This window comes from Numenius arquata, chromosome 2 (genome assembly GCF_964106895.1).
Source record: "Numenius arquata chromosome 2, bNumArq3.hap1.1, whole genome shotgun sequence".
Classification (NCBI taxonomy): domain Eukaryota; kingdom Metazoa; phylum Chordata; class Aves; order Charadriiformes; family Scolopacidae; genus Numenius; species Numenius arquata.
Genome location: NC_133577.1, coordinates 4704159 through 4730967, shown reverse-complemented (window position 1 = coordinate 4730967; position 26809 = coordinate 4704159). Strand labels below are relative to the sequence as shown.

The following is a 26809-nucleotide window of genomic DNA, read 5'->3' as shown; positions in this document are numbered from 1 at the left end:
AGTACAGGGGGGATAATGACCATAGGCAAGAAACAGTTTGCAAAATCATGAAAATGCTTAGCAAGAAACCTCCCCCATCAAAATGTCAAAGAGGTGAGAGTAGTAAAAGCATCTAGTAAGTATTTCAGGAGTAAATCAATTGATACTTTTGTTTTCCAATACACTGGTATTATGCAAAGCATTTTTTCCATTCGACTGATTTATGTACATGCATCTGATGTCTTTGCCCCTGATGTGGTCAGGTTGCTATGTCCTTGTTTTACAAGGCTTTTTTTTTTTTTTTTTTTTTGCAGTGACAGGAAACCAGTGGCAAAACACATGGGTATTAAGTTCTATGTCCTGAAGCAAAAGACTTAGCTCTGTTCTCTTGCTGCAATAAGAAAGAGTAGCTGCCTTTAGATGACTTAACAGCAAGAGGATATAGAAAGGCCGTAAGAAGCTGTGTCAGGCAAGAAAAAAATGGTACAAACACTGAAAAAGGAGGCGATACCATGTTAAGTACAAATTCTGACCGCATTGCAAGAGTAGACAGAGAAAGCCTGAGAGAAAAGCAGCGTGTGGGAGGAAAAGAGAAAGGATCAAGGACAATACCTAGATTCCTGATCTCAGGAACAGAAGTTAAGAACTGAGTTACCAATTGCATACTGAAATCAGAAACCGGGAAAAGAAAAACTATTTGCCAGTAACTTCTTTCTAACTGAAGTCATGCCTGTACTCGGGAGGTAACAGAATCAAGACAGGCGTGTAAGTAGGAGTTAGAAGATGTAAAATTGATAAAATGTACATATGAACAATAGCTAAAATAGATACTCATTATGCATTGTGACAGGGTAAAGATATATAAAAAAAAATCTGCCTAAAGGAGGTTCTTAAAGATCTTTAGAGATGGGGAGAGAAGGCTGTAGAGCAAGCCAACGCCAAAAACTGAACAGGTAGAAAAGTATCTTCAGTCAATTCCTGGTTTCTTGCTCTACAGAACAGGCAGAAATGGGAGAACAGAGACTTAAGTCTTGCCTATGTTGAGTATCTAAATTGCAGGATTTTTTTTTAAACTAGTCATCCTTATAAATAATTTTTGTTCTTGCTTTGCACATTACTTAAAGAGAAACGTTTTACGAAAAATTACGTGTTCTATTCATTTTGCTCTCAATCATCAAACCATTTGGATGATTAAACAGTCGTTTTCTTCACTAAGTTTCATTTTGAGTTCATTTTACTCAGAAATGTGTCTGAAATGTCAACTTGCACTGACTTCTGAAGCATCCTTATAAACCTTATATGTAACTTAGAACAGTGCGTTTAAGTAAGACAAATTAAAGCTGAAGTTTTTAGTTTTGCTGGGCAGATATTAAAATCTGACTATACCACAGTACCCGCACGTCACCCTAATAAAGGCAGAATTACCAAATTAGTCAGTGCCCATGACTGTAGAAAGAAACGAACTGCACGTTAGGTTAAATGCAGAATTTCAGTCCAAACTTTGAGACCTCTCATGTTATTTGGTCCCAGACTGCTTCACAACAAAGTGAAACCCAATTGAAAACTCACCCCAGCTTTCTTGGAGTTTGAATAAATTTTAAAAGTCACTGCACTATATATCAATTTTAACTGCCGTTTAAACATGCTGAAGCCCAAGCTGCTCTCTACAATAAACCAGCTCCTTCATATGCATTGGCCAAGCGCAACAGCCAACAGGGTCACCTAAAGCCCACCTAGGAAGGCAGACTCTTGTACTTCAATACAAATCCAAAGTTTCGTGATCCCTTTGCTAACCACAAAAGGAGGAAAAATATGTTTTTATATCAAAGCCATTAAAAGAGTGCAGAAAATATTACTGGTTTTGACAAATACGGCTTTCAAAATTGCCACGAAGGCAAACAAATGCACAGTTTCATTTACCTCTCCGATGCCTCCAGTGAAGCTCTAGCAAGACTCCACAACAGATTGATTAGAAACAAATAACAACAAGGATGCACAACAGCATATTTGCAATGGAACTACTGAAGTATTTCCCAAGTTAAAAAATGGTAGCTCTTTTGCTCACAAAACTAATGATTCTTATTCAAGAAACCACTGGAACCATGGAAAGAGATGAACCTTAATAAAATACTAAAGTATAAAATATCCCAGTGAGATAAACAATAATGATTAAAAAGATAGGCTTGAAGGCTTTGAAAATAGAGTTATGAGAACCTACCAAAGGACCATAAGCCAAAATCTCCAAACTGACCTACTAAAAAAATAAAACCCTTTCAAAGAAAGAAAAGAGACCAGATGAAACACATCAATAATTACATTTTGAAAAAAATCAACAATTAAGTTTTAAAGAATGAATTACTTTTCAAAAGAAAGATTGTGGCAAGTAGTCGACAAATAAAAGGCTATTAATCATAGGACACAATAGAGAAATTCAGGAGATTCATTGTTCTTTATTAAAGCTTATCATATAGCTAATAAACAGCACAAAAGGAAAACAATGTAATTAAAATGTATGCAAAGATGCAGTAACCATACAAGAGGAACAATGGTATTTTGAAAAGTTAAAAAGCAATAACACTGCACTTAGTTGCAGGAAAATTCTAGCTCCAATAGCCAATGTTCCCAAAACACTTCAGAAAAATTAGACTTAATGACACGTGCCGTTACACTGCCATCCTGTGGCAAAGTACACCCAGCTTTCTGTGAACATAACAGTTTTCCAGATGATAACCTGCTTTCAAAAAGGCAGGAATTAGCATCCTTGTTCTGAAGACACAAAAACATCAGTAGAGATTTAGCTACACCTCAGGAGATATTGCTCAAGAAACACTAACTCTACTGAAATCACAATCAAAAGTTCACGTCAGGGGGAGCATGACCTCGTTGCCTGGAAAGACAGTTTGAACCTACGGCTTCGGAAACGTAGTTTTCTGGCAGTTTGACGAAACGAGTTTATCTTATTCTTTTCCTCCTGTTGTAAAAATATTAATAGATAATTAGTACGTTGAACATATTGGTACACAATCTGAGATAGGAGAGAGTGTTGATGTGACCCTCCAACTAACTTCGGCCCACGCAAAATGAAAACTAAAATTGCTCATTGAAAATTTAGGAATCTTACACTTCCGATAAATATCAGATCCTAGGATTGTGCTACTTCATCGTTTCAGCCTTGCTCCAAGTCTCTGCATTAATATGACAACTAGGGCTTGAGTTTCTTAAAATATTTCAAAGTCCTAAACTGGAAATAGCTTCAAACAGAAAAAAAGTAGTTTTCTTTAGACTTTTTGCTGAATCTTAATGTGAGATTTTTTCACTCTTGGCCTCCAAGTAAAAACTGTAGTAAACTATGAAGTAAGTCTTCTGCATTACAGAATTTTAGATTTGGGAGAACTGTGACCCACAATAAGGTGATAGAATTAAAAAAAAAAAATCCATGGCGATAATTTTTTTTTGTCCCTACTCAGGAAAACCCTTTAAGATGGTAACTATGGCTCAACAAAGTCAAAGAGGACAAAGGACATTCTTCAGCACATGCAAAAGCTCTTTTCTGAGAAAGGACTGAGTACGTTACATGCCTATGTATCCCCCTGAACTAAGGGCACTCACTTTAGAAACAGGAGGTGAGTCAAGCATTGAACTAACATGGAGATTTTTTCACCTGATTCAAAGAATCATAGAATTGTCTAGGTTGGAAGGGACCTTTCAGATCATCTAGTCCAACCACCAACCTAACTCTGATAAAAAACCATCACTAAACCATGTCACTAAGCACTATGTCAACCCGTCTTTTAAATACCTCCAGGGATGGTGCCTCAACCACTTCCCTGGGCAGCCCAGTCCAAGGCTTAATAACCCTTTCACTGTAAACATTTTTCCTAATATCCAATCTGAACCTCCCCTGGCGCAACTTGAGGCCATTTCCTCTTGTCCCATTGCCTGTGACTTGGGAGAAGAGACCGACCCCCCCCGGCTACACCCTCCTTTCAGGGAGTTGTAGAGAGCGAGAAGGTCTCCCCTCAGCCTCCTTTTCTCCAGGCTGAACAACCCCAGCTCCCTCAGCCTCTCCTCACAAGACTTGTGCTCCAGACCCCTCACCAGCTCCGTTGCCCTTCTCTGGACCCGCTCCAGCACCTCAATGTCTTTTTTGTGGCAGCGGGCCCAAAACTGGACACAGCCCTCGAGGTGGGGCCTCACCAGTGCCCAGTACAGGGGGATGACCACCTCCCGAGTCCTATTCACCACGCTGTTCCTGATACAAGCCAGGATGCTGTTGGCCTTCTGAAAGAGCTGAAGCTCTCTGAGAGAAGGCCACAGAAATGTACACTGCCAAATAACCATGTACAGACGCTTACACTGCCAACATCTGCGTATTTAGGGAATGTGAGCTTTCCAAAATACTTAGACCTTATGACCCGCTTTCAAAGCACTAGAAATTTGGCATGCGAGATACAATAATCTTAGGATGCAAAGCATCTCGCACAATTGGTCTCCACATTTATTAGAGAAGTTGGTGACTTTAAAGTCATTTTTGTGAGATTTTTCTTATCGATATCATTAAAATTCTTCTATGAGTTGCCCCATAAATTACTCAAGCTTCAACTTATGTCAAACAATCAGATTGTTTTTTCACAACACCCAGTAACAGAAACTGAATTATATTTGACTATCAAGAGAAAATAAGCCACTGATCAGTTAATTAACTTCTGCAAAAATATCACTGCATCTTTACAGCCGAGTTGCCCAACTTCAAATCCCGTTTCTATTTCTGACACTCAAGTGACACCTAGAGGTTGTCCCCTGCCTGTGACATATTTTACCCTTTTGTTGAAAGTTAGGCTCTGACATGGACCTTGAATTCTTCATCATTCTGGAATTCCTGCGAGATTTTCAGAACATGTTTGATACCTCCAAACTTTCTACCTGTACACTACAGCATGCCATCATTGTGCATGTTCCTTTCTACTTCCCATACGTAGGAAATGGAATGGGAAGCCCTCTATATACAAGCCCCTGCGAGTGAAAAATCAGGTGAACACAGTGAGCACATACTTTCCAGTCCACTGAAAAGCTCTGTGCATCCACGTAACTGCTCTATCTTTTCCAAACGTCTTCTTTTCCGCCTTCTAGCAGAAACAGGATTTGCACACTTGTGTACGCTTTTGGGCGGGATGTGTTGTGTTTGGAATACGCTTTCTTTTCTTTGCTCTGCTCCACAGGCCATCAAAGTACAGACAAAAATCATCCTGTTATTTTTGGGGCTGTCAAAGTTCCTAGGCTGGATTTCTTAAATGCTGCTCCTGACAGCCATTGCCTTTGTAATAATGAAAAAAAAGTTTAAATCTTTTTTTAAAAAAATCACTGCCAGGAAATGGAACAAAGGATATTTGTGACACTGACATTGGAATATATATTGCAACATTTTAGCTGTAGTGGAAGTGTGATTAGTAACCTTAAGAACTGCTTAATATCAGCAGATCACGTTATGTGCTCTGCAAAGTACACAGAAAGATCTATAAGACATAGCACCTCACAGGAAGAAATATGGGGGAAAAAAATCTTCTTTATTTATTTATAGCCTGTCACATCTTGGCTTACGGCTTTGTATCTCAAATATTCTTAACTCCAGAACACGGATTTTTAACTATCCCAGGCTGAAGGTACCAAATTTAATATAGATATATATTCTTGGTTTTATCACAGAATCTATTCTTTATGACTAAGAGCTGCACTGTTTCCTTCTGCCTATTGCCCCCCCAAAATCCAGCTGAAGAGATGAGATGGAATTCTCCTCCAACATGGAAAATGGGCCTGAGCACTACTTGCTTGTAGAACTCAAGAACTGCAAAAAACCCTTGGGTCTTTCACAGGCATAATTGCCACAGAACTCCTTTTAACAGATTTTAAAAGCAAGATCTTTCTTCAGTCCTGCTGTCAGAAAAGCTCCCCGGCAACAGCCTCAACACTTACCTGACTAAGAATTACAACCCTACATACCCTGGGATTTTATATGGTGGGCACCAACCACATCTTAGACCCATGAGCCTCAGAAGGTTCTCATTTAACTCCAATCCTAATCCTCACAGGAAGCCTGATTTCAAGACTGACAGCACTCTTCAGAATTTACCATAATTACCACAATTTACCATAAGATTCACTTTCCACAAGCCTGTTGGTTTGCTGCATCCAGCAATATATTCTACAGTTCCTGCTGTCCCAACTATGAGAAGAACTTTGATCATAACCTAAAAGCTTCACTACAGTGAAGGGAACTCCATCTCCCATTTAATTAGCTATGAATCTGCCCCAGAAAGACTTCTTCCTAAATTACTGGCAAACAGGGTCCAGCAACACCATTAGCTTTACAGACCCTTCCATCTCAACCTAAAATTTACCACACCACCACCACCACCACCATGTGACTCTTAGCTTCCAAAAATCCTGCCTCCAATTCCCCTTGCTTCAGCCGTTTTGCTGCCTGCACTAGCCCCAGAGGATACCAGGCCCCTCTCTTCAGCACATACTCTCCAAAAGCCTAAATCTAATTCCAGGCTCTTCCCTCATCTATAAGCAAGTGATTCCATGGTATGGTAGATACCACTAAACACCCACGAACCCTGTCGCTGCAGCCCTCTCCTACCAGTGTGGCTGCTTTGTCATTTTCCCTACATTGAAAGCTGGGGCTAGAATTTGCTATTAGAATCATAGAATCATAGAATTGTCTAGGTTGGAAGGGACCTTTCAGATCATCAAGTCCAACCATCAACCTCACTGATAAAAAACCATCACTAAACCATGTCTCTAAGCACTATGTCAACCCGTCTTTTAAATACCTCCAGGGATGGTGCCTCAACCACTCCCCTGGGCAGCCCATTCCAAGGCTTAATAACCCTTTCACTGTAAACATTTTTCCTAATAGCCAATCTGAACCTCCCCTGGAGCAACTTGAGGTCATCTCCTCTTGTCCCATCGCCTGTTGCTTGGGAGAAGAGACCGACCCCCCCTGGCTACACCCTCCTTTCAGGGATTGTAGAGAGCGAGAAGGTCTCTCCTCAGCCTCCTTTTCTCCAGACTGAACACCCCCAGCTCCCTCAGCCGCTCCTCACAAGACACTCTCCAGACCCCTCACCAGCTCCGTTGCCCTTCTCTGGACCCGCTCCAGCACCTCAATGTCTTTTTTGTGGCAGGGGGCCCAAAACCGGACACAGCCCTCGAGGTGGGGCCTCACCAGTGCCCAGTACAGGGGGATGACCACCTCCTGAGTCCTATTCACCACGCTGTTCCTGATACAGGCCAGGATGCTGTTGGCCTTCTTGGCCACCTGGGCACACTGCTGGCTCATGTTCAGCCCACAGTCAAACAGCACCCCCAGGTCCTTTTCTGCCAGGCAGCTCCAGCCACTCTGCCCCAAGCCTGTAGCGCTGCATGGGGTTGGTGTGACCCAAGTGCAGGACCCGGCACTTGGCCTTGTTGAACCTCATCCCGTTGGTCTCAGCCCATCGATCCAGCCTGTCCAGATCCCTCTGCAAGACCTTTCTACCCTCCAGCAGGTTGACACTCCCACCCAACTTGGTGTTGTCTGTGAACCTACTGAGGGTGCACTCAATCCCCTCATCCAGATCATTGATAAAGATGTTACAGAGAACCGGCCCCAATACCGAGTTACAGTGTACAAAAAACCCCAAACTATGGGTTTTTTTAATTTTCTAAATCCTGCCAGGCTACAGACATAGTTATAGTCTATACAGGGAATTGCCCTACCTACACTGAATGTTTGGATAAAGCTTCAGTCCTTTGCTGCAACTCGCTGGGACCACACCACTAAAATAAAGGTGGCCTTTGACTGGGCTGTCTACCTTACGACCAGCCCTGAGACCATTTCAAGTGCCCTGGCTACGGTAAGAGCTGGCGCTAGAAATGTCATGTGATTCTATGTTAATTATAAACATAACAAATAATGTCATAATCATAAAACTCAGTTAGGAAGGGACATCTGGGTTTCTGGTTCACTGGTCCAATCTCCTCCTCAATGCAAGGACAGCATCAAAGTGAGATCAGGTTGCTCAAGGCCATTATTTAATCGAGTTTTGGGCACTATCAAGGACGGAGATATGCAAGAATGGTGATATGATTAGGGTAGAAAGAAGAACCATCCTCTTTTTGTCTGTGCTACGCCAAGGCAACCCAGGACACCTGCCTTATGAAAAAAAAGAAATACCCGTATTTATCAGCAGAGTGGGTGTAAGCATTCGAGAATGCAGAGGAGAGAGGCAAGCACCAGAAAGAAGGAACAGCATCTAATACTATGTAAGAAACAAGAAAACAAGGTTTCAGAATGTGTGTTCTGGCAGCTGGTGTAACTCTTGACAGAATCTGAGGGACACGACACCTGGGAACAGTGGACGTCATGATCACAGGATCACAAGCATTAGCTCACCTCCAGGTTGTACAAATAGCACACACACGGTCAACTCAAGGCTAATTCTACCCAGCTTCGCTTCTGAAAAGATACCGCCACAGTTCATCCAAAATCTGCATTAGTTTCTTCAAACCCATTTGTGCTGCCATTTGCAAAAAGCTGATGTCTGTTCCAAACACTTGGTAAGACACCTCCCTGACTCCACCTGAGGCCATTACCCAGAGACTTTATTCAAGCAACTGTTAATTTGAACTCCAGAGCTGTTCTGCACTTTTGAGTTTTTAATGGATGATAAAATATTCTTGAAGGGATCCCCTGTTTCAAAAGGTTTTTGGAGTCTTTTTTCTAAATTCCAATTTCATGTTTTTACTAAGTCTTGTGTAATCAGCTCATCATCCAGGAGAGGAGAGCGACACTACAAGCAGATCTGGAACATGTAAGAAGCACTGCTGAGCTAATTACTGAGATTTTTCTGTTTCGTAGAACACGTTGCCCTAGTCTCACTTCAACACCTTTGCAAGGCCCTCCGCTTTTACACCAGGCGGCCTCTCCCGTTTCCCACCCGCAGTCACGGAGGGGCAGCGGGAGAGAGGCGGGGGCAGCCTGCCCCTTCCTGGGCCAGCAAACCCCCTCAGCGGGGATGGTCACCCCGAGGAGTTTCTTGGCTCCCGTCCCCCCCCAAGACACGGCCGTCACGCCTCCTGTGGCGGGCCCACCGGCGGGCAGAACCGCCGCGCCTCCGGGCCCCCCTCACAGGCCGCCGCCAGGGAGCGGCGCCACCAGCCGCGCGGCAGGAGCGCCCGCGCAGGCGGCCCGGGAAGCTCTCAGCTTCCCTCGCCAAGGCCGACCCCGCTCCCGCCGCCTCAGGGCGCCAAGGCCGCGCAAAGAACCGGCCTGAGGGGAGCCGGGATGGCACAGAGACGGCCCAATCCCGCCGCTCCCCCTCCGCCATACCCGTCCCCACGGGGCTGCCCGTACTGCGCATGCGCCTCACCGCGCCGCGGCTTATCGGGCGGGATCCCGCACGAGAGTGCGCTGCCCGAGCCGTCCCGACGCGCATGCGCCAGGCGCGCCGTTGCCTTGGCAGCCGCGGTTGTTTTCGGCCAAACCACCCGCGCGGCGCTGCGGGGGGAGAGAGGAGAGAGCGCGGGGCAGCCCACTGGCGGGGGGGAGGCGGGGCGGCCGGCTGGCCGCGGCGCTGCCACGGAAGCGGACGGGGCCGACGTGAGTGATGGCTTCGCGCTGCGGAGCCGGCGGGCGGGAGGGAGCGGGGCCGCGGAGGGCAGGGCTCCGCGGCGCCGGCGGGGAGGAGGCTGCGTTAGGGCCGGGGTCCCGCCGGGCGCTGCCGCCGCTTGTTCTAATGCGCGGCTCCAGAGGCGGGTAGGCTGGGGGCACGCCTCCTTGGTCGCTGTTCCCTCCCCCGGCTCCCCTTCCCTGCTTGCGGCGCTCCCCGCTCCCGCCGCCGGCCCCGGGGCAGGGGGGAGCTTGGCTGCCGTTACGCTGTGGCACGGCCGGTGGCGCGCGCGGCAGCGGTGGCGGCGCGCGCGGGCGGCTTGAGGCGGCCCTGAGGGCGGCTGGCGGCCTGCCCTCCCCTGCCCGGCCCGGCCCTGCCCTCCCCTGCCCGGCCCGGGCCGGCCTTCATCTGCTCTGCCCGGGGCTCAGGGCCCGGGGAGTGTGGGAAGCAGCGGGAGTTGGGCCCCGCACCCGGCGTGGTTGCTCAGAGTAACCCCGGGGGGGTCAGGCGGCCTGGAGGGGCCGGCGTGTGGGGGACGTCTTCAGGTCTCCGTGCAGCCTGGTGGCATGAAGCCCGGCTGCCCGAAGCGGTAATCCCTTGATTGGTATTTTTCCCCCTCCCAGTACCAGCTTTATAGTTTACCGGGGTGAGATTGCGTGGTCAGTACATGGAGACACCGCGTTTATCCGTGCCTGACGGGTTAAGCCCCAAAGCAGCGTTGCCTCCCTCGCAGGAGGAATGTGCATCCGCACGTTAAGTGCGATTAATCCCATCGCTTAGTCCTGTTATGGTCTGTGCTGGGAGTGTTCCTTTGCGTCTTGTTTACCCATTACTCCTCTACGCAAAGCAAAATGGCACTTTGGAAATCAAAATACTTCGGGTGGTCTGTCGATGAGAACCCATTTTCATAATTATTATCTAAGATAAGGCAGAGACTTAAAATGTACTAAACAGTGAAAGGTGTATTTAGTGGAGGTGTCCCTGCCCATGGCAGGGGAGTTGGAACTCGATGATCTTTAAGGTCCCTTCCAACTCTTAACCATTCTGTGATTTCCTTATACAGAGCTGAAGCCCAATAGTTTTGCCATCAGGACAGTGAGAGACTTACCAGCCTTCTCTTGACCGACGAAAGGTGCCAAATCTGGGAAAAGGCAGTTTACTCTGAAGCTAAAGTTTTCTGATGTGTTACTGTTGATAGCACCAGCTTTTTCAAACATCCTTTTAAATTAGCGTGAACACAAGGTTTTTTGCAGGCGCATCTCAAGTGGTAGAAAGCTACTGTGCTTTTAGTAGTGTTTATTTGATACGCAAGTGTGTAGGTATTTACATTGTAATAACTGAGCTGTCAGTTTTCTGGACTTAAATACTGAGTTTTCCTGAATAAAACCAGATTGTTTTTTGATGTCACATTTGTCATTAGTGAAAAGGAACAGACTCAACGCAGTGTTATTTTGCTGTATAATTCTGAGGTAAAGCTTTTTCGGATCTCGAAGTAATGATACCTACAGATAGCTTTAGAAACCCAAGATTTCCCACTATGATGACTGATCTCCTCTAAAAGATGAGAAGTAAACAAGACCTGATGTTCTGCTTGTTTTCAGCCGCTGAAGGTTACGTTCGCTTTTTACAATACAGGAAAAAGAGAGGGATTTAGTTCACAAAAATCCTGGAGTGTGCAATTATATTTAGTCAACTCAGTTTCCTAAATGGTCCTAATTAGGTAGGAAGTTTGTCACTTCCCATTGTGTGGTACAGATTTTGTATGTTCTGCTCCATTATGGTATAGGTTTTATTTGATTTTAGGGTTTTTTTAGTGATCAATAAAAGTGGGTTTTTTGTGAATAGTGGGCTTTGTGGTATGTTTTACGTAGAAAATTCCTATGTTACGGATGCAGAATAGAGTGACTCAGTGAGTATTGTAAAATATCGCGAAAAGAGCAAGATTTTAATGTAGAATCACATTTATAAATACAGATGGAATATTAGAGAAGAGCAAATCAGATTATTTTCAGGAAGGTATACAGTAATTCTTGAAAGTTTGGACTTCGTGATTTTGTTTTCTTGGTAATTCCTGATGGATGGAATATGCCACTGTTCCAATATGTATTTTTGTTTTTCCTGGATTGCCTTATATTTACTAACATGGAAGAGATCAAATCTGATCAGGCAAAAATGCATCTTACAAGATTAATCTTAATGATAACTCAGAGTATTCAGACAAGGGCACTGTGGTTGCTGAACTTCAATGTAAGATTAAATCTCTCCTATTTTAAGGTGAGATTATACTGAGTAAAGAGCCTTGTTCTTACCCTTGTTGATTAATGATCTATATTTACACAAGTCTAATAGTTGCTTTCAGGCACCATGTCAAAGGTCATGTAATTCTAAATTGGAAATGTTCCCTGTTGGAACGGGTCCAGCGGAGGGCCACGAAGATGATCAGAGGGTTGGAGCCCCTCTGCTGTGAGGACAGGCTGAGAGTTGGGGTTGTTCAGCCTGGAGAAAAGAAGGCTCTGGGGAGACCTCATAGCAGCCTTCCAATATCTGAAGGGAGCCTACAGGAGAGCCAGAGAGGGACTCTTTGTCAGGAAGTGTAGTGACAGGACAAGGGGTAATGGTTTTAAATTGGAAGAGGGGTGATTTAGATTAGATATTAGGAGGAAATCCTTTACTGTAGGGGTACTGAAGCACTGGAACAGGTTGCCCAGGGAAGTTGTGGCTGCCCCATCCCTGGAAGTGTTTAAGGCCAGGCTGGATGGGGCTTTGAGCAACCTGGTCTGGTGGGAGGTGTCCCTGCCCATGGCAGGGGGGTTGGAACTGGATGATCTTTAAGGTCCCTTCCAACTCTAACCATTCTGTGATTCTATAAAATAATAGCACTGTCGTTAGAGGACTTAACTCTTAATTTTATTGCCATGGGAGGATCTACTTCTACTGAATAAATAGAGGTAAATAGAAAATGATGCCCTCACACATGAATTAAGCAAATCTATGCATTCTACAGATGGTGCTGGTAGATGTGAGGTGAGCCTGGCCTTTGGAAAGGTGTTTGCTACATTATAAGCATAAGTATCTGCAAAATTAATTTACCTATAGTTTGTTTTTATTTTTTTTTTTTTTGGTGTGTTTTATTTAACCTTTGACCATAAAATCATTTACATACTTGGAACAAGTATGCACTTCACGTATTTTGCTGTGCTGTTCTATATTGTCTCTCGTATTTTATGTTTTGAACTTGAGCACTTCAGCATTTCATTTGTTATTTGTAGTTAGTTTTTCTGAGGCGTAGTTGAAATCACTCAACTAGTCATAAGAGACTTTTCCATGTTCCAGCAATCCTCAGTGAATGATTAAAGTTATGGAGTCTGTATTTTATAACTATATTTAGTTTTCTACTCTATGAAATTATATTTTCTAGCTGATTGTGAATTGACTACTTGAAAAGCAGCACTTAATAACTGTAGTACTTTTAAAATGGCCTTTTGGTATAACTACGTATAAATTGAAAAAGCAGATTTATTTTTCAATAATATTTTCTGTTTTTATTTCTTGTAAGAAGTGTTATTTCTAATTGTTACTGTTTTAGTTGCGACAGTAAAGCTTTCCCTTATAAGTCAAAACATATTTTAGTTAGTGAAAATATTGCTACCTTGTCAGTGATGGGATGAAGCATATTACAAACCAAAACATTTTTGTTTTTCTTTCTACAAAGTCCCTTCTGGTCACCCTTGCTCATTTCAAAAAGCCTTAGATTGCTGGATACTTAGTACATGAAATAAACCAGGGAAAGAAGCAAGTAACACTGTGAAAGAGAGATGGGAGGGACCTGAGGGTACTGTAGTACGGATGCCTGGGGATGGAGCTGTAGCCTCAGCTTTTTCCTGTAACACTAAGACATATGTGCCCCGGAGTGATTTTTAGTGTTGAGGCTATGAAGTGGTATGTTTGGCCCACTTTAATGCTATTAAACTCTTAGCCCCAAATCAGAGTGGCTGTGTGCTAACTGCCTGTTAATTATAATCCATACTAACTCCTAAACCCAGGAATTGCTTGGGTGAACGTTCAGTGGCTTGGACAAAAATGGTGCCAAGGATAATGCAACCGTATAGCCTGGGAGTATTTAATGCCACGTCTTAATTTATTAGGATAGATGTAGTCTGGGTGTCCGGTGAATGGGAGCTAGTGGTGTCTAAAAGGTGTTACCTCAGGAGAACTTGGAGCTATCAGGGAGGTTGGTGTGATAGTTTATTGCATGGAAGGCTAAGGGGAATGTAACACATTCATAGAAAGGTAGGTTTCGTTAGTTCCACTGTTTACAAAACAGCTTTTGTATTAAAGTTTTTTGTAAAACATTCTGAATTTTCTTGATGGAAAGATAAAGCTGTGTAATATTTTTATTTGCCTTCCAGCTTTGTTTGGATTGGATTTGTAGGCTTTTCTCCGCAACCAGGAGGGCCTAACATTTTTTCTGTAGATAAATGAGTTTCATGTAATTGCTTGTCTGCTTTACGCAAAATACAAATGCTTTATGTAAACATAAATATTTATACCTGTAATAACGTTACATTTGTTGGTAGATACTAATCTTTGTGTTGAAAGCTATCAGCTGGCTACAGTGTGACTTCCTTGATGATGCTGTCAGGATAGGAACCTGATTAGAAAGGCTTTAATATAAATGGCTTCATGGGTCATTATTATTTAAATAAGCTGTAGGTATTTGTAGAAGACTGGAGGACTACAGTATTGAAGTATTTGACTATTGCTCAGAAGTATGTAGCTAATTAAACTGCTATAGTGTTGTTTTTTATTTACTCTCAAATGAAGTATCAGATAGACGCTGAGAATCCTGAGCTGAGATTTGATGGCAGAGAACTTTTACTAATCTAGACAAATAGTCTAGAAATAAATACTTCCCTAAAAGACCTGTACTCATCCTTGATATTAATTAGCATGCATTCAATTGTTAGCTTCAAGTCTGCGGACCAGTTATGTTAATGAAAGTTGTTAATTACTTTAAATAGAATGGTGAATTCTGAGGAAGAAGCAGCTGGTGTGTTGAGCCACTTCTAACTGAGGACTGAAAATGCCAGCAGGTAAGAATACTTTGTGTTTGATTTCCAATACATGTTCTATAGTCAGAACTAGATGCAAATGATAGAAGTTACTTCTGTCTATAAATTTTTACTGCTGTGTTGGCTCAGTTTTGAGTCCATGTTTATAGCTGATTTTCAAAGTGTTGTTATTTTTTTAAATATTTTTATTTTAAATTTTAGGGCTTTTGTAAAAATCCTAATTACAACGGTAAATATGCTGTAGCTGAGGATTCAACAGCCTTTTTGCAGTGGTCTGCCAGATTGCTTTTTCAATTTTGCAGCTACAAATTAAGCATTACCTCAGGGGGGCTAGAACACCTACTGTTTCAAAGGATGAAATGCTGCTGATAGCAGTATCGTGATGCACAGGAAGGCAGGGGCTCTCAGCTCCAAATGATTTCATATCCATGCCTGCTCCTGTCTCTTACCGATCTGTCTCAGGGTGGTGCTTCTCTGGGTTCTAGATTCCATAAGAATCCAGATTCCGTAAGAACCCAGAGCTGCTGCTTCTCCTGCAGACAGTGTGTCACCTTTGTTATCAGTGTGAATTTCTTGGTAAATTTTCTCTGATAAAATAGTTCTTGTCCTTTGCAATTTTGAAGCATGGTAACACACTTTTTTTAGCAATGGTGATTATTGAGCTAGTGAATCATACTCGAGATTTCTTTTTGCAGTTGAAAGTGAGGCAAAGGCAAAAACCAAAGTCCGCTTTGAGGAAATCTTCAGACGCCACGCTGGCCTGACAGAAAGAAATAAATCAAAGAAAAAGAAGTTTCAGTCTCAAGAGAATATCGTGGTGAGTTTGAACACATTCAAGCTTTGTTTGGTTGCCTTCCTTAATGGAAAAAGGATCAGAAAAATGTATTGTAGAAAGGAGATGTAGGCATTTAAAAAAAAAAATAAATGATGACATATATTTCTGTACATATCCTTTGGTTTTGATGTGGGCTTTATTTGTGTTTGTGTACCAGCGATGCATCCTTGTAGTTTGGAGTTATGCCAAAATTATATAGAATATAATACTGGTTAAAAGCAAGTGGCACATGCAGGCAGGCACTCATTTAAAGTTTGCCAATACATTTAAATTCTCATTTTTCAGAGAAGTTTTAAGATTTTCAAGTTCAGTATTTACTTTAGTGTATGAATGTATTCATACCAGATGCTGGAAGTGAATCATTTAAGACAAAGAAGTGGTGTTTTATATGATGTCAGAATATTACATGTATTTATTATATGTATTTGGAATAGTTGTATTGAACTCGGTATTGTTACACTGATACATAATTTTGTATTTAGATTGACAATTTGAAGTTGGTATTTGTGTGGATTTTTTAAATTTTGCATTCCTTGAAGTATATGGTATTTAGTCAATACAAAGAATCAATGTGATGTCTAAAATACAGCATAGAAGAGTTAGAGGATGTTTTTTTCCTTTTTATTTTTTTTGCTGGCATATGTGTAAATATAAGACTAAATTCTTCCTTGGGTAGGTTTACTTTTTTGATGAAATGTGAGTTTTTAAATCTGTATTTTATGATATAAGTATTTTTGAGCACATAATTGTATGTTCATATACAATGACATACTACTCATAAATATTTTAAGCTTACTTTGGTTTTAAAATTGGTTTCCATTCCAGAAGTCTCTAATGTAAATCACTAGTGTTTTGGAATTACCTAAAACCACTTAAAATCACAGTGAACTGCATCACAAGTTAGTGGTATACACACAAATTGAGAAGCGCTTTTAGGATCAGCGTGGAAGCCAGCTTTACGGTTTTGTTGAAGCTGTAGATTTTTACCAAAGCACAAAAAAAATAAGAATTTGAGGAGAAGTTGTATTGAAACCTAATACTGACCATTTTTGAAGATTTTCTTAAATGTGGCAAAGTTGCAAGAGCTCAGGTTGGTATTTGCATGCCGGTTGCATTCAAGTAGAAATTTCTGTAAAAGCTTCAGCAAATAACCAGTCATTTCTTTGTAAGAAATAAACGTGTGTGGGAGGGGAAGAGGAGGTAGATGGAGAAGGTTGGCTGGTTTTGTTCCAGTTTTCTTCACTTTATATAATTTAGCTCTATAGAGTTTCACATATCTTGAAATACTGTGAAATTTATCGGTGATGGTTTTCTTTGTGTCACGCGCTTGCCATAAATGGTCTCCCACTTTTGATCAGAAACAGGTCATGGTTGAGAGCAGATTTCCACTGGAAATGTTCCAGTCTGATGTTTTCTTTTGTCTTTACTGAACCTAGCCTTTCTTAAATTAATAAAACTTTCCCATCATAGTCCACTGTTTCCTTGAAACCTGAGTTTTGGAGCTGTAGCAGGTTGCTGTGATTTTAAACAGCAGAAGTAATGGTAAGGAGATTGTTTGCCCACTTACCTGGGCAAGCAGCCTGACTCGAAGAGGAAAGGCTGATGTCAGTAGGGCAGGACAAGTTTGAAGTCACAACTGATAGGAATGAGGGGCTTGTAGTGGAGATGGAAATAGATATAAGCTGTGGCCAGTGAAAGGTCTGCTTTGTTGTTTAATAGCCACAGGTAGGTGCAGTAGGTATGAGGCCTGAAGGCATGGATGAAAAAAACAATTGGGACACAGTTGTGCCTCCTATTACAAGTTGTTAGAATGAGGCAAGCCTCACACCAGGCAATGCCCAGGCTGTTTTGCCCAGATAGATTAATCTATCCAAAATCAGTGTGAAAATTATTGGGTTTATTTAGTTCAATCTAGATTTCAAGGGGATGTTTAACTCGGAAAATGTCAGTGAAGTTTTCTACCAGGTGAAAAGCAAGATCCCATTATATGAAGGCAAGAATTTCTTCCCTAGACTGTATTCTGACCAGTTTCCAGTATTGGGATGGGCACACATTTATAAATACGGTTTTGTATTCAAGGCAGGACTGCAGCAGATTATCCATTTGAAACTTTTTACTTCCTACGCCATTGAGTCCACTCCTTCCCTTTCTTCATCAGGCCCCAGATAGCAGGCTGGTGTCTGGAGTTTCATGAGGGTACAGGTAATAGTAGTTTGTCTCCAGGCTGGAAAATTCTTGTGTTCTTTTGGGTAAGAGAGGTTTTACAGGTTTCTTCTGACTAATTCAGTACTTTAGCTTCTGTCTTAGATGTAAAACAAAACCTGCAGAGCTTTGAGGTTGTAGAATTTTCCCAGGATCTGTTTCATAGGCTATTTTTTTGCATAAACTGACAGGCACTGAATAATTATTGAGATTCCAACTAGGTTTCTTGCACTTAAAATAAAAGAACTGCTAGTAGTTGACCATACACGTTTTCTCAATGGTTTCTTTTAAATTTTGGTGAAACTTCTCCAAGCCCATCTTATCTGTATATTAAAGTTCTTCTAGCTTTGCGCGTCTACATTTTGTAGTCTTATATGAGCAACAGCAGTAAAATTGGTTTCCTAGTGCATTAAAATTTTTTTAAACATCCCACCCAACTAGCCAGCATCACAAGTACATTCATTACCGATTCAGCTGTAAGCAAAGGGTCTTTTACAACCAGTCCATACCAGCCAGAGAATCTATAACAGTATCCCTGCCTCTGCCTGTGACCTAATCTGATGGTTTTCATGAACGTCTTGGCTTTTACTTAACTGTTTTGTGACTCCATGCCATCTTTCCTCTCTGTTAAAATTACAGCATGTGGAAAAGTTGGCCTGAGTTAAGATCACACAGGCTTATGTATCTGAGGAATTTGTGTTTGAGGGGCTGAAGCAGCTTTGTGCTGCCTGCAATATCTATTCATAATATTCCTGGAACTTGCTGTACTTTAAGATTGTTTATTTCATTATGAGGATATTTTGTATTTTTTTTTTCCTATGAGTACATTTGCTATAATTAAGTGACTGTGTGCTGCTACTATTCATGACATGTATTTGTTGACATATTTTTTTGGTTTGTAGACATAATAAAGAACAAGTTCCAGTAAATGTTTCAAGCAAGCTTTTGTAACAGCTAGGTTTCTTTGAGGAAATGATTCTTGAATATCAGATATTTCAGAAATTCTTGAACAGGTCAAAGACGAGGACTTTTTGTTTAGGTTTTCTCAAGGAATTCTACTTCTTGGGCTTAATGGATTAATGTTCTATCAAAGGCAAAAATCAGCATGACCTTAGCTATTGGTCACTGTTGGGTCTTAATTGTCAGTGTGTTTTAACCTTCATTCCCTACACTCTGCAGTTTAACCTATTTGTAGAAGTGCAGATAAGGAAGTGGACAATCTATTATCCTTATTTTGTTGTCTTTCAGTTTATACAAAGCTTGTTGCTTTATTATTTTTTTATTTTTTATTACTCTCTTCTGTATTTCAAGTTATTTATATGAAATCTTCCACATCCTCTTAAATCATTGACTTATGAATAAAGAGGAAGTTACTGGTGTATTTAAGCAAGTAAAACATGAAGGTACAAAGACAGGTTTTTTCATGATTTCATACTGAGATAATTTAAACTATTTTTAGACATAGGATACTAAAAATAAAGATGCCTACTGAAAAGATATATGAATGGCTTTAGATTTTTCTGATGTATTAGATAAGCATACTTGCATGAAATTCTAGATGCTTTCTTTTTTAACTCATACTTTATTAGGACAGTGTTGTTTAATGAAGTCTAGTTAGTGCATTTTCCTGTACAAATAATAAACTTCCTGGATTTTTTCTCTTCTGTGTTCTCATGTACTTCAAACTTTCTTTTTCCTCCCTTTGCCTTCTTCAATACTTTTACTTTCCTCTCTCTCCACGTTCTCTCTTCAAATGTTGAATGCAAATAAAACAAGATAGTGATGAAGTTTTGCAGGGTCACATAATTAAGGGCATGCAACATGGAGGCAGATGACTTGCGCATTGAGTGCTCTGTTCCATGGCTAGAAGGAAGATTATTCCCGCAAGTGGGCATTTTTAAGTCAGGATCCATCCTCCAAAGTGTGACTGCCATTGCAACTTCATTCTCTGTTTTTTCTTCTTATAAGCTTGTACATTTTGGTGATCACTTATTACACATATTGTCCCTTTTTAAAAACATTTGGGGCAAACATGATTCTGTAACTGGGAGAAGTATCCCAGCTAGAAGGGGATGTCTGTGTTTATTGAGGGAGGAAGATGGTCTTGGCAAAGAAGAGATTGTATGCAGATACTTACATTTTCTCCAACTTTTTTAAAATTTGCTTTCATTGGATTTTAAAGTCTTTTCTCATGTTTCCTGTGGAGACTCCAGAGAGTTTCATGGAAGACTGAACAGAGTAAATGAACCTCAGCGACTTCATAGAAGTTCCATCAAGGAACAGAGATGTGTTTGTCAAGCTCCTTACAGAATTAGGCCTTAGTTACTTGCTGTGTTATTCGGAGTAATCATAGAATCATAGAATAGTTTTGGGTTGGGATGGACCTTTAAAGGTCATGAGTCCAACCTCTCTGCAATGAGAAAAGACCTCTTCAACTAGATCAGGTTGCTCAGAGCCCTGTCCAACCTGACTTTGAATGTTTCCAGGGATGGGCCATTATAACAAGGCATTTAGTAACCAGGAACAGAAACCCAAAGGAGAGAGGGAAAGTTTACAATGTGTCTTCTGATTAAAAAAAAAATAGCAAAAATCGGCAGGAGGAGTGCACAAACAAATGCGTTAGCTGAAATTTATCTTAGCTGTTTTTACTAGACTGGTTGTTAGATCAACTCTTTGTCATTCTACTAATAGAGTGGGGGGAGTTCAACTTTATACTTTCTTTAAAAAAAAAAGTCTTAATGGAAATCAGTTTTTCAGTTTTAGCACTTTTTAATATAATTTCATTGTAAAACTTTTCGGTGAAAGAGACTACAAACAACTGAGCCTGAAGCCTGTCTCTAACTTGCATTTTCAGTGAATGAAAATACTTGATTTCGTGCTGCATGTAATCTTCAAGTCTTCCACAGTCTAAAGCATTGGCATCTGTTTATGGGTAGACTTGTTGATTTCTTTTTTTTTACTGGATATGCATAAAAGTCATTTAAAAACATAGTGAAAAAAAATTGAGGATGAAGTGCCCAAACACAAAACGTGGGGTTTTTTCAGCGTGAATTTTCTGTTGCCTTTCAATCTGTTACTTGTTAATTTTAAACAAGAAAATAACTAGGTCTTTGATTTCATTTTGCTTTGTGTAATGTCACTACAGAAAAAACATAAAGTGTGATGTTTATCCTTAGAACACAATTTTTAGTACAAGTATGTTTTATGTTCTTTTCGTTTATAGCTCGACACCTTCAGAAGTAATATTGATCTAGCTAAGGAAAGTGTGAATGATGAAGCAATTATAAATAACACATATAATCCTGAAGAAGAGAGTCCCCGGTTTACAAAAAATAAACTGAGAGAGAAGGCCTCAATTGCAGAGAAAATAAACAATGATATTGTTAGTGGAGAGGAGAACAAGCAGCCGAAGACTAACAAGAAGGAAAAGGTATCACTGTTACAAGAACAATTTAATGAGGAGGAAAATGTATATGAAGGTAAATTGGAGAGTTTTGAGAAAAAGATTCCTGATTTTCCAAAGAAGAAAACAAAAAGTAAATCACAAACAGATGTACCTCATCAAGAAGGTGGTAGAAAGATTAAAAATTCCTTGACTGAAGCGAGAAATGTAACTGAATTAGAAGAGGAAGAAGAGCTAATCCGAGCCTATCAGCTGCATGTGGCTGAGGATGAGGCAAATGCAATTAAAAAGAAAATAAGAATGAAACTTAAAGAACAGATGTCCGAATTTACCTTCAGTGTTCAAAGCCATGAAGTTGTATTGAACAATGAAGTGGGCAAAAAGAAGAAAAAGAAGAAAGAAGTAGCAGTTTCAAGGGAAGCTGAAACAAGGTACCATGATAAATTGTATACTGTGTGTCTGTGAATCTGAAGCGAAATGTTTCATTTTGTTTTAAGATAGGCAGAAGCTTTCTGAGAAACTGTGCATATGTGATGAACTGGATGATTCTGTTACGAAAAAATATTACCAAATACTTTTTCAAAATGGTATCAAGATTAGTATTTAACTCACAGATTCTGTTTAAGTTTTTTAAAAAATACCCTCCGTTGCTATCCGATGTTTATTTTCTGTGGAACTCACTTTCAACTAACTTAAGATAATTCTGTGCATGTTTTTTTTTAGTGATGAGTGATGGCCCTGATCCAGAAAAAGACTATTAGCTTGAATAGTTCTGCAATTATCTGGAAATTAGGGGGAAGAGAAATGAAAAAGGCAAGACATTAATGTTGGAGTGGGAGGGTGGTGTTGCATTTTGAAGATACACAGATGATGAGTTGCAGACCTAAAGAGGAAATTTCAAGTAGAATAATAATGGTAATGATCTATTCTATCCATATATGCGGTAGAATACAATTGCTGACAGCAATCCATTCCATTGCAGTACGATGTCCCTTTCTGAGCTCCAGCATCATCCAGCAGAAGATGGCAATGAAGATCAGTCATTGGAAAGACTGTTTGCATCAGAAGGACAGAAGCTGGAGGAAAGCAGGGAAAAACAGAAACCTAAAGCAAAGAAGGTTAAAAAGAAAACCAAAAAAGGTTTGCCAACAAAATGTTAAAACTGTGTGCTGCTTTGCTGCTTTACCCATCTTTTTTATTTTCTTTTCTTTTTTTTTTTTGCTGCTACAGAAATATTTGTCCATGGTAGTGCTTCTTTAGTTACTTGATTGTATTTTTGTTCTTCCCATTTTGAGACTAATTTGTAAGGAAGTTAATTTGATGTATCAATCTAAAATCTTGAGAATCCATTTGCTGTAAATATTTTTGAAATTGATAAATGGTTAGAAAGTGGGGTTTTTTAAAGCATAATATAATATATAAAAACCACCTCTACAGTGAATTATTAGATGCATCTTCTAATTGTCTTAAATATTTTATCATTTTTATTTACTTTATGCTATAAATGGTGCATCACCACTGCTTTAACCAGCTGCTCAATTCAAACATAAGGAATACTTTTTCATGCAACAGATAGTCAAAATGGAGAATTCATTCCCTCAGACGTTGTGGAGGCCAACAGAAGAAACTAGTTTAAAAACCGGAGATTACAGAAATTGATGAGGAGTAGGTCTTTTGATATCTATTAAGTACGGTGGTCTTACCGTAACTTGTAAATGAGGAAGTTCTGAAAATAATGCTTCTGTTTATGTTGTTTTTTGTTTTCCTTAAAAAACCAAAACCAAATCAACCCTTATATAGGTTGTAGTCCAGAGTAGGATATTGAACTGTGTGAATGTCAAGTTTTTACTCCTTAAACATTTTTACTCCTTTAAACTGTCACTGGGGGGACACAGTAATCTTTATTTACTTTGTTCCTATTTCTAGAAGAAAACACAGAAGTTGCTGCAGAAAATGAAGAGGAAATGAAGAATTCAGAAATTTCAACTCAGTCTAAATTTGGTTTTGATGATGATCTTGTGTTGGGAGTTTATATCCATCGATCTGATCGACTTAAAACTGATCTCCTGGTATCTCATCCCATGGTTAAAATCCATGTTGTTGATCAGAGAAGTGGTTTATATGTTAAGAAGGATCACAGGTGACTTTTAATAAACTGTTTCTGTTATCAATGATTACTATAAACACATAGATTATCCCTAGAAAATTAAATAGGGAAATAAAAATAATGATGAATTTTAGGCTTGCAATGTTGTATATTAGTTTCTGTATCTATGATATAGATATAGTAACCTACCTATATGCCTACAGTAGGGTGTTCTTTTTCTTTTTAGCACTTCTAAATGCTCTGCCCTGCTGTATTGCTCTCGAGGTTGTCATATTTACAGCACAGTTTATTCTTTTCAGAGAAAATTTTCTAAATCTCAAAAATATGTAGCAGCCAAGATTAGAATATATAAGCAAAACTCCTGTAGCATAAATACTGTCTGCTTTTTCCATTTTATAAAAGAACTTCTAAAATTCTGAAATGACGTTTAGTTCTTCGTATTTCTAATCGCTTCAGTTACTTGTTTCCACTGTTGTCATACATAATTTTCCTGAAAACCTAATTTTAACAGTGTCTAAGCAGTAGACTCTACCACGATCATTATGCAGAAATTTGGTAACAATAACTTGATTTTTAGGATTTTGAACTTGTCTGTAGCATTCTATATACATTGTGAGTTGTCTTAAATTCTGGGTGGCTTTAGAAATTTTTTTTCTAAAATCAGACAAATGGTATCTTGGATGTTTTTTTTGCTTTCCGTAATTGAAAATGCTGTTTTGTTTGAGTTGGGTTTTTTTAAAGGTGCTATAACAATTGTAACTCTTTGGAAATTTTCAAACAGCAAGAGGAAAGTTTCATCTTATTATGAACAAGAAGAAATAGAGCACATTCTTCCTATTATGACACAACCGTATGACTTCAGACAGTCTAAATCAACAGTTCCAGAGTGGGAGGAGCAAGTCATATTTAATGAACGTTTTAATTATTTTATTCAAAATACTGAAGAAAGCCCTTGTGTAATCCTGTTTTTTGAGGTAAATATTTTACATCAAATTTACGCTCGTTATGTTTGTTTCTTTAACAGTATGTATTTGACTGATTCAGCTGTTGTATTTCAGTTATATTGGGTTAATAGCATAGCCGTAAGACACGGAATTAAGTGGAGATAGCAAAAAATGATATTGGTGATTGCAAAACATTTTTTTTACAGCAAAAAAAACCCTGGTTTGACAGTAGTAAGGAGGACAAAGATTTCTTATTACATTAACTGTCAAACTTCTGGGAAAGGCCGGTAAGATCATTCCAGATCAGGAGGGAGGGCACCATGTAGAAAGGATATCACTTTTTCCTTTTTTTACGTTCTTGAAGTCTGAAAAGAAGCTGCAGTACCAAAATCTCAGAGATGGAGTTTGCCTGCTTGTAGCAACACCTCCTTTCTCTTGTGTCAATGAGCAAGCTATTGCTTTGTTTTCCATTAACATTTTAGACATCTTCTTCTCTTCTCCCATTTTTCACACAGTAATTATTAATTCATCCTTCAATACAATTATGTTTAGAGGTAAAATTGTAAGGTATATATTCAACATGATTTTAAGCTTAAGTATTTCAATATTTGTAAGGAGAGATTCTGTAGTATTAATGTGAAAATGGGAACCTAATACAACAAATATTTTTTCATTCCTTGTTTTTTATATTTCAAATGGTTTGTATATACAATATCACCATATGTTTGTGTTCTGTGATACTCAGAATGAACACATTCATGGACTTAAGAGTCCTTAGTTGCTTAACACAAAAGTAGTTACATTTGGATGTAAAGATTCTTCATGAAAATCATGTTAGTGTTGAGACTAAAAGTATGACTATACTGGAAGCATGCTGTTTGACTTCAGTGTGGTTTATGAAATACCAATTTGAAGAAAGCATGATTCCAATTTTTCCAAATTATTCTAATTATCCAAATTGGATTCCAATTATCCAAATACCAGATAAACCCTCAGGAGTGGCTAAATATGAGAAGATTCTGGTCACTGAGCAGAGAAATGAGGAAACGCATGGACATCATTGAAAGTGTTCAAAGTCACGTTGGACAGGGCTTTGAGCAACCTGATCTCGTGCCTATGGCAGGGGGTTTGGACTGGATGATCTTTGAAGATCCCTTCCAACCCAAACCATTCTATGCTTGATTCTGTGACATAAGTGATAAAAAAGGAAAACTTACTTCTTGACTGCCGCTTTCCAGCTAGATTAACGGGTTTGGCTGTCAGATTTGTGATCTATATGATTTAGGAACTATATAGGATTTATGAAAATTACACATTAACACATTTATTGAGATAGAAGCGAAGCAAGAATAGTTTTTAAAGACCAGATGTTCTTTTTTAAAGCAGGTCATAACTAGTCATCAGGTAAATGCATAGGGATCTAATTGCTTGTGTGGAAGAAGTACTGTTTTTGTAATTGCTTAAAATTGGCTATTCACTAAATTGCTAGATGCGATTCACTAAATTAAGGAAATTTCAATTTGGTGAATATGCATCTAGCATATTTTCAACAGTGTTTTAATTATCATGAAGTATATATTAATCAGAAATATATTTATATTCCTACCAATACTTTCAGATCCTTGATTTGCTAAGTATGAATGAAGTGAGAGCCAACTCTGATGTACAAATTCAGGAACGTGGTTTCCGAAAAATTTGTTGGGCATTTCTAAAGGTATTGTAAATATTTAAATGAAGAAACAAAATTTATAAATCTTTTTATTTAATTATCTAAAAGACACTGACCACACTAAGTGGGAAAATATTTTTTAATATTTCCAGGCAACAGAGATGGAAAAACAAATTTTTGTTTGCTTGGCTGTGCTCTTCTTCTCCTCTTCCTTTGCCCCATAAAATTCACAATAAGAAGCTTGACAGTAAAGAAAATATATTTTTCAAGAAAGTTTAGAATTTATAAACTTTTTTTTTTTTGTTCATAAAGTACAGAAGGAGGTTTTCTTTGAGGGCTTTCTGTGTGTTCATGAGACTGTCTCTGCAAAGAAAATGACAAATCCACTAATTTGTGTACCTCAGCTATTCTGTAAGGCGAGACTTGAATGTGCCAATTTGGCCTTTGAAAGCTGACAAGCTTTAATTTGCCTGAGGGTTGTTCATTTGCACCTACCCCTGTGGGTGGTAGATCTTGGCATCCATAACGTGAGAAATTCAGGAGAAGATAATGGACTGTGAGTTTAGGGAGAGGGACCTCCATATCATTTCATACGGAGTCTCTTCTCAGCTCTGCCAAAGATGAATCTACCGGAATCAGAGGTCTGCTACCCCCTGTGTGGGTAAATAATTGGTGGGAGCTGTGCATCCACGCTTTCAGTACAGCCTACTCCCGAGCAAAGGGAAGGATGACTTTCCAGCTCATAAATACAAATAAAATTATGGCCTGTTCTTCATTCCTATTGCATCTGTCTGCATTATCCTTTCATCTGTATCAATCAAAGTAGAAATGTCGTGATAAAGTGGTCAGTGTTGATGGCAGTAGGTGCACTTGTTCTTCAGCTCAAGAGAGAGAACTCTGATTTCCTCTGAAGTTGGAAAGGTTACTGCTTTGCTGTGTCTTCTG

The 26809-nt window shown here is 39.8% G+C and overlaps 1 protein-coding gene across 1 annotated transcript in view; it reads left to right on the top strand.

Annotated features, from left to right (window-relative positions):
• Window positions 1-9556: 9556 nt before the first annotated feature.
• AHI1 (Abelson helper integration site 1) overlaps window positions 9557-26809 on the top strand; it is a 93581-nt gene continuing 76328 nt past the window's right edge. The window contains exons 1-8 of the mRNA XM_074144651.1: window positions 9557-9622; window positions 14654-14725; window positions 15400-15521; window positions 20965-21575; window positions 22127-22284; window positions 23071-23284; window positions 24033-24225; window positions 25814-25909. Coding sequence (XP_074000752.1) covers window positions 14716-14725; window positions 15400-15521; window positions 20965-21575; window positions 22127-22284; window positions 23071-23284; window positions 24033-24225; window positions 25814-25909 — 1404 coding nt within the window. The 5' untranslated portion in view covers window positions 9557-9622; window positions 14654-14715. The remainder of the gene's footprint in view (window positions 9623-14653; window positions 14726-15399; window positions 15522-20964; window positions 21576-22126; window positions 22285-23070; window positions 23285-24032; window positions 24226-25813; window positions 25910-26809) is intronic.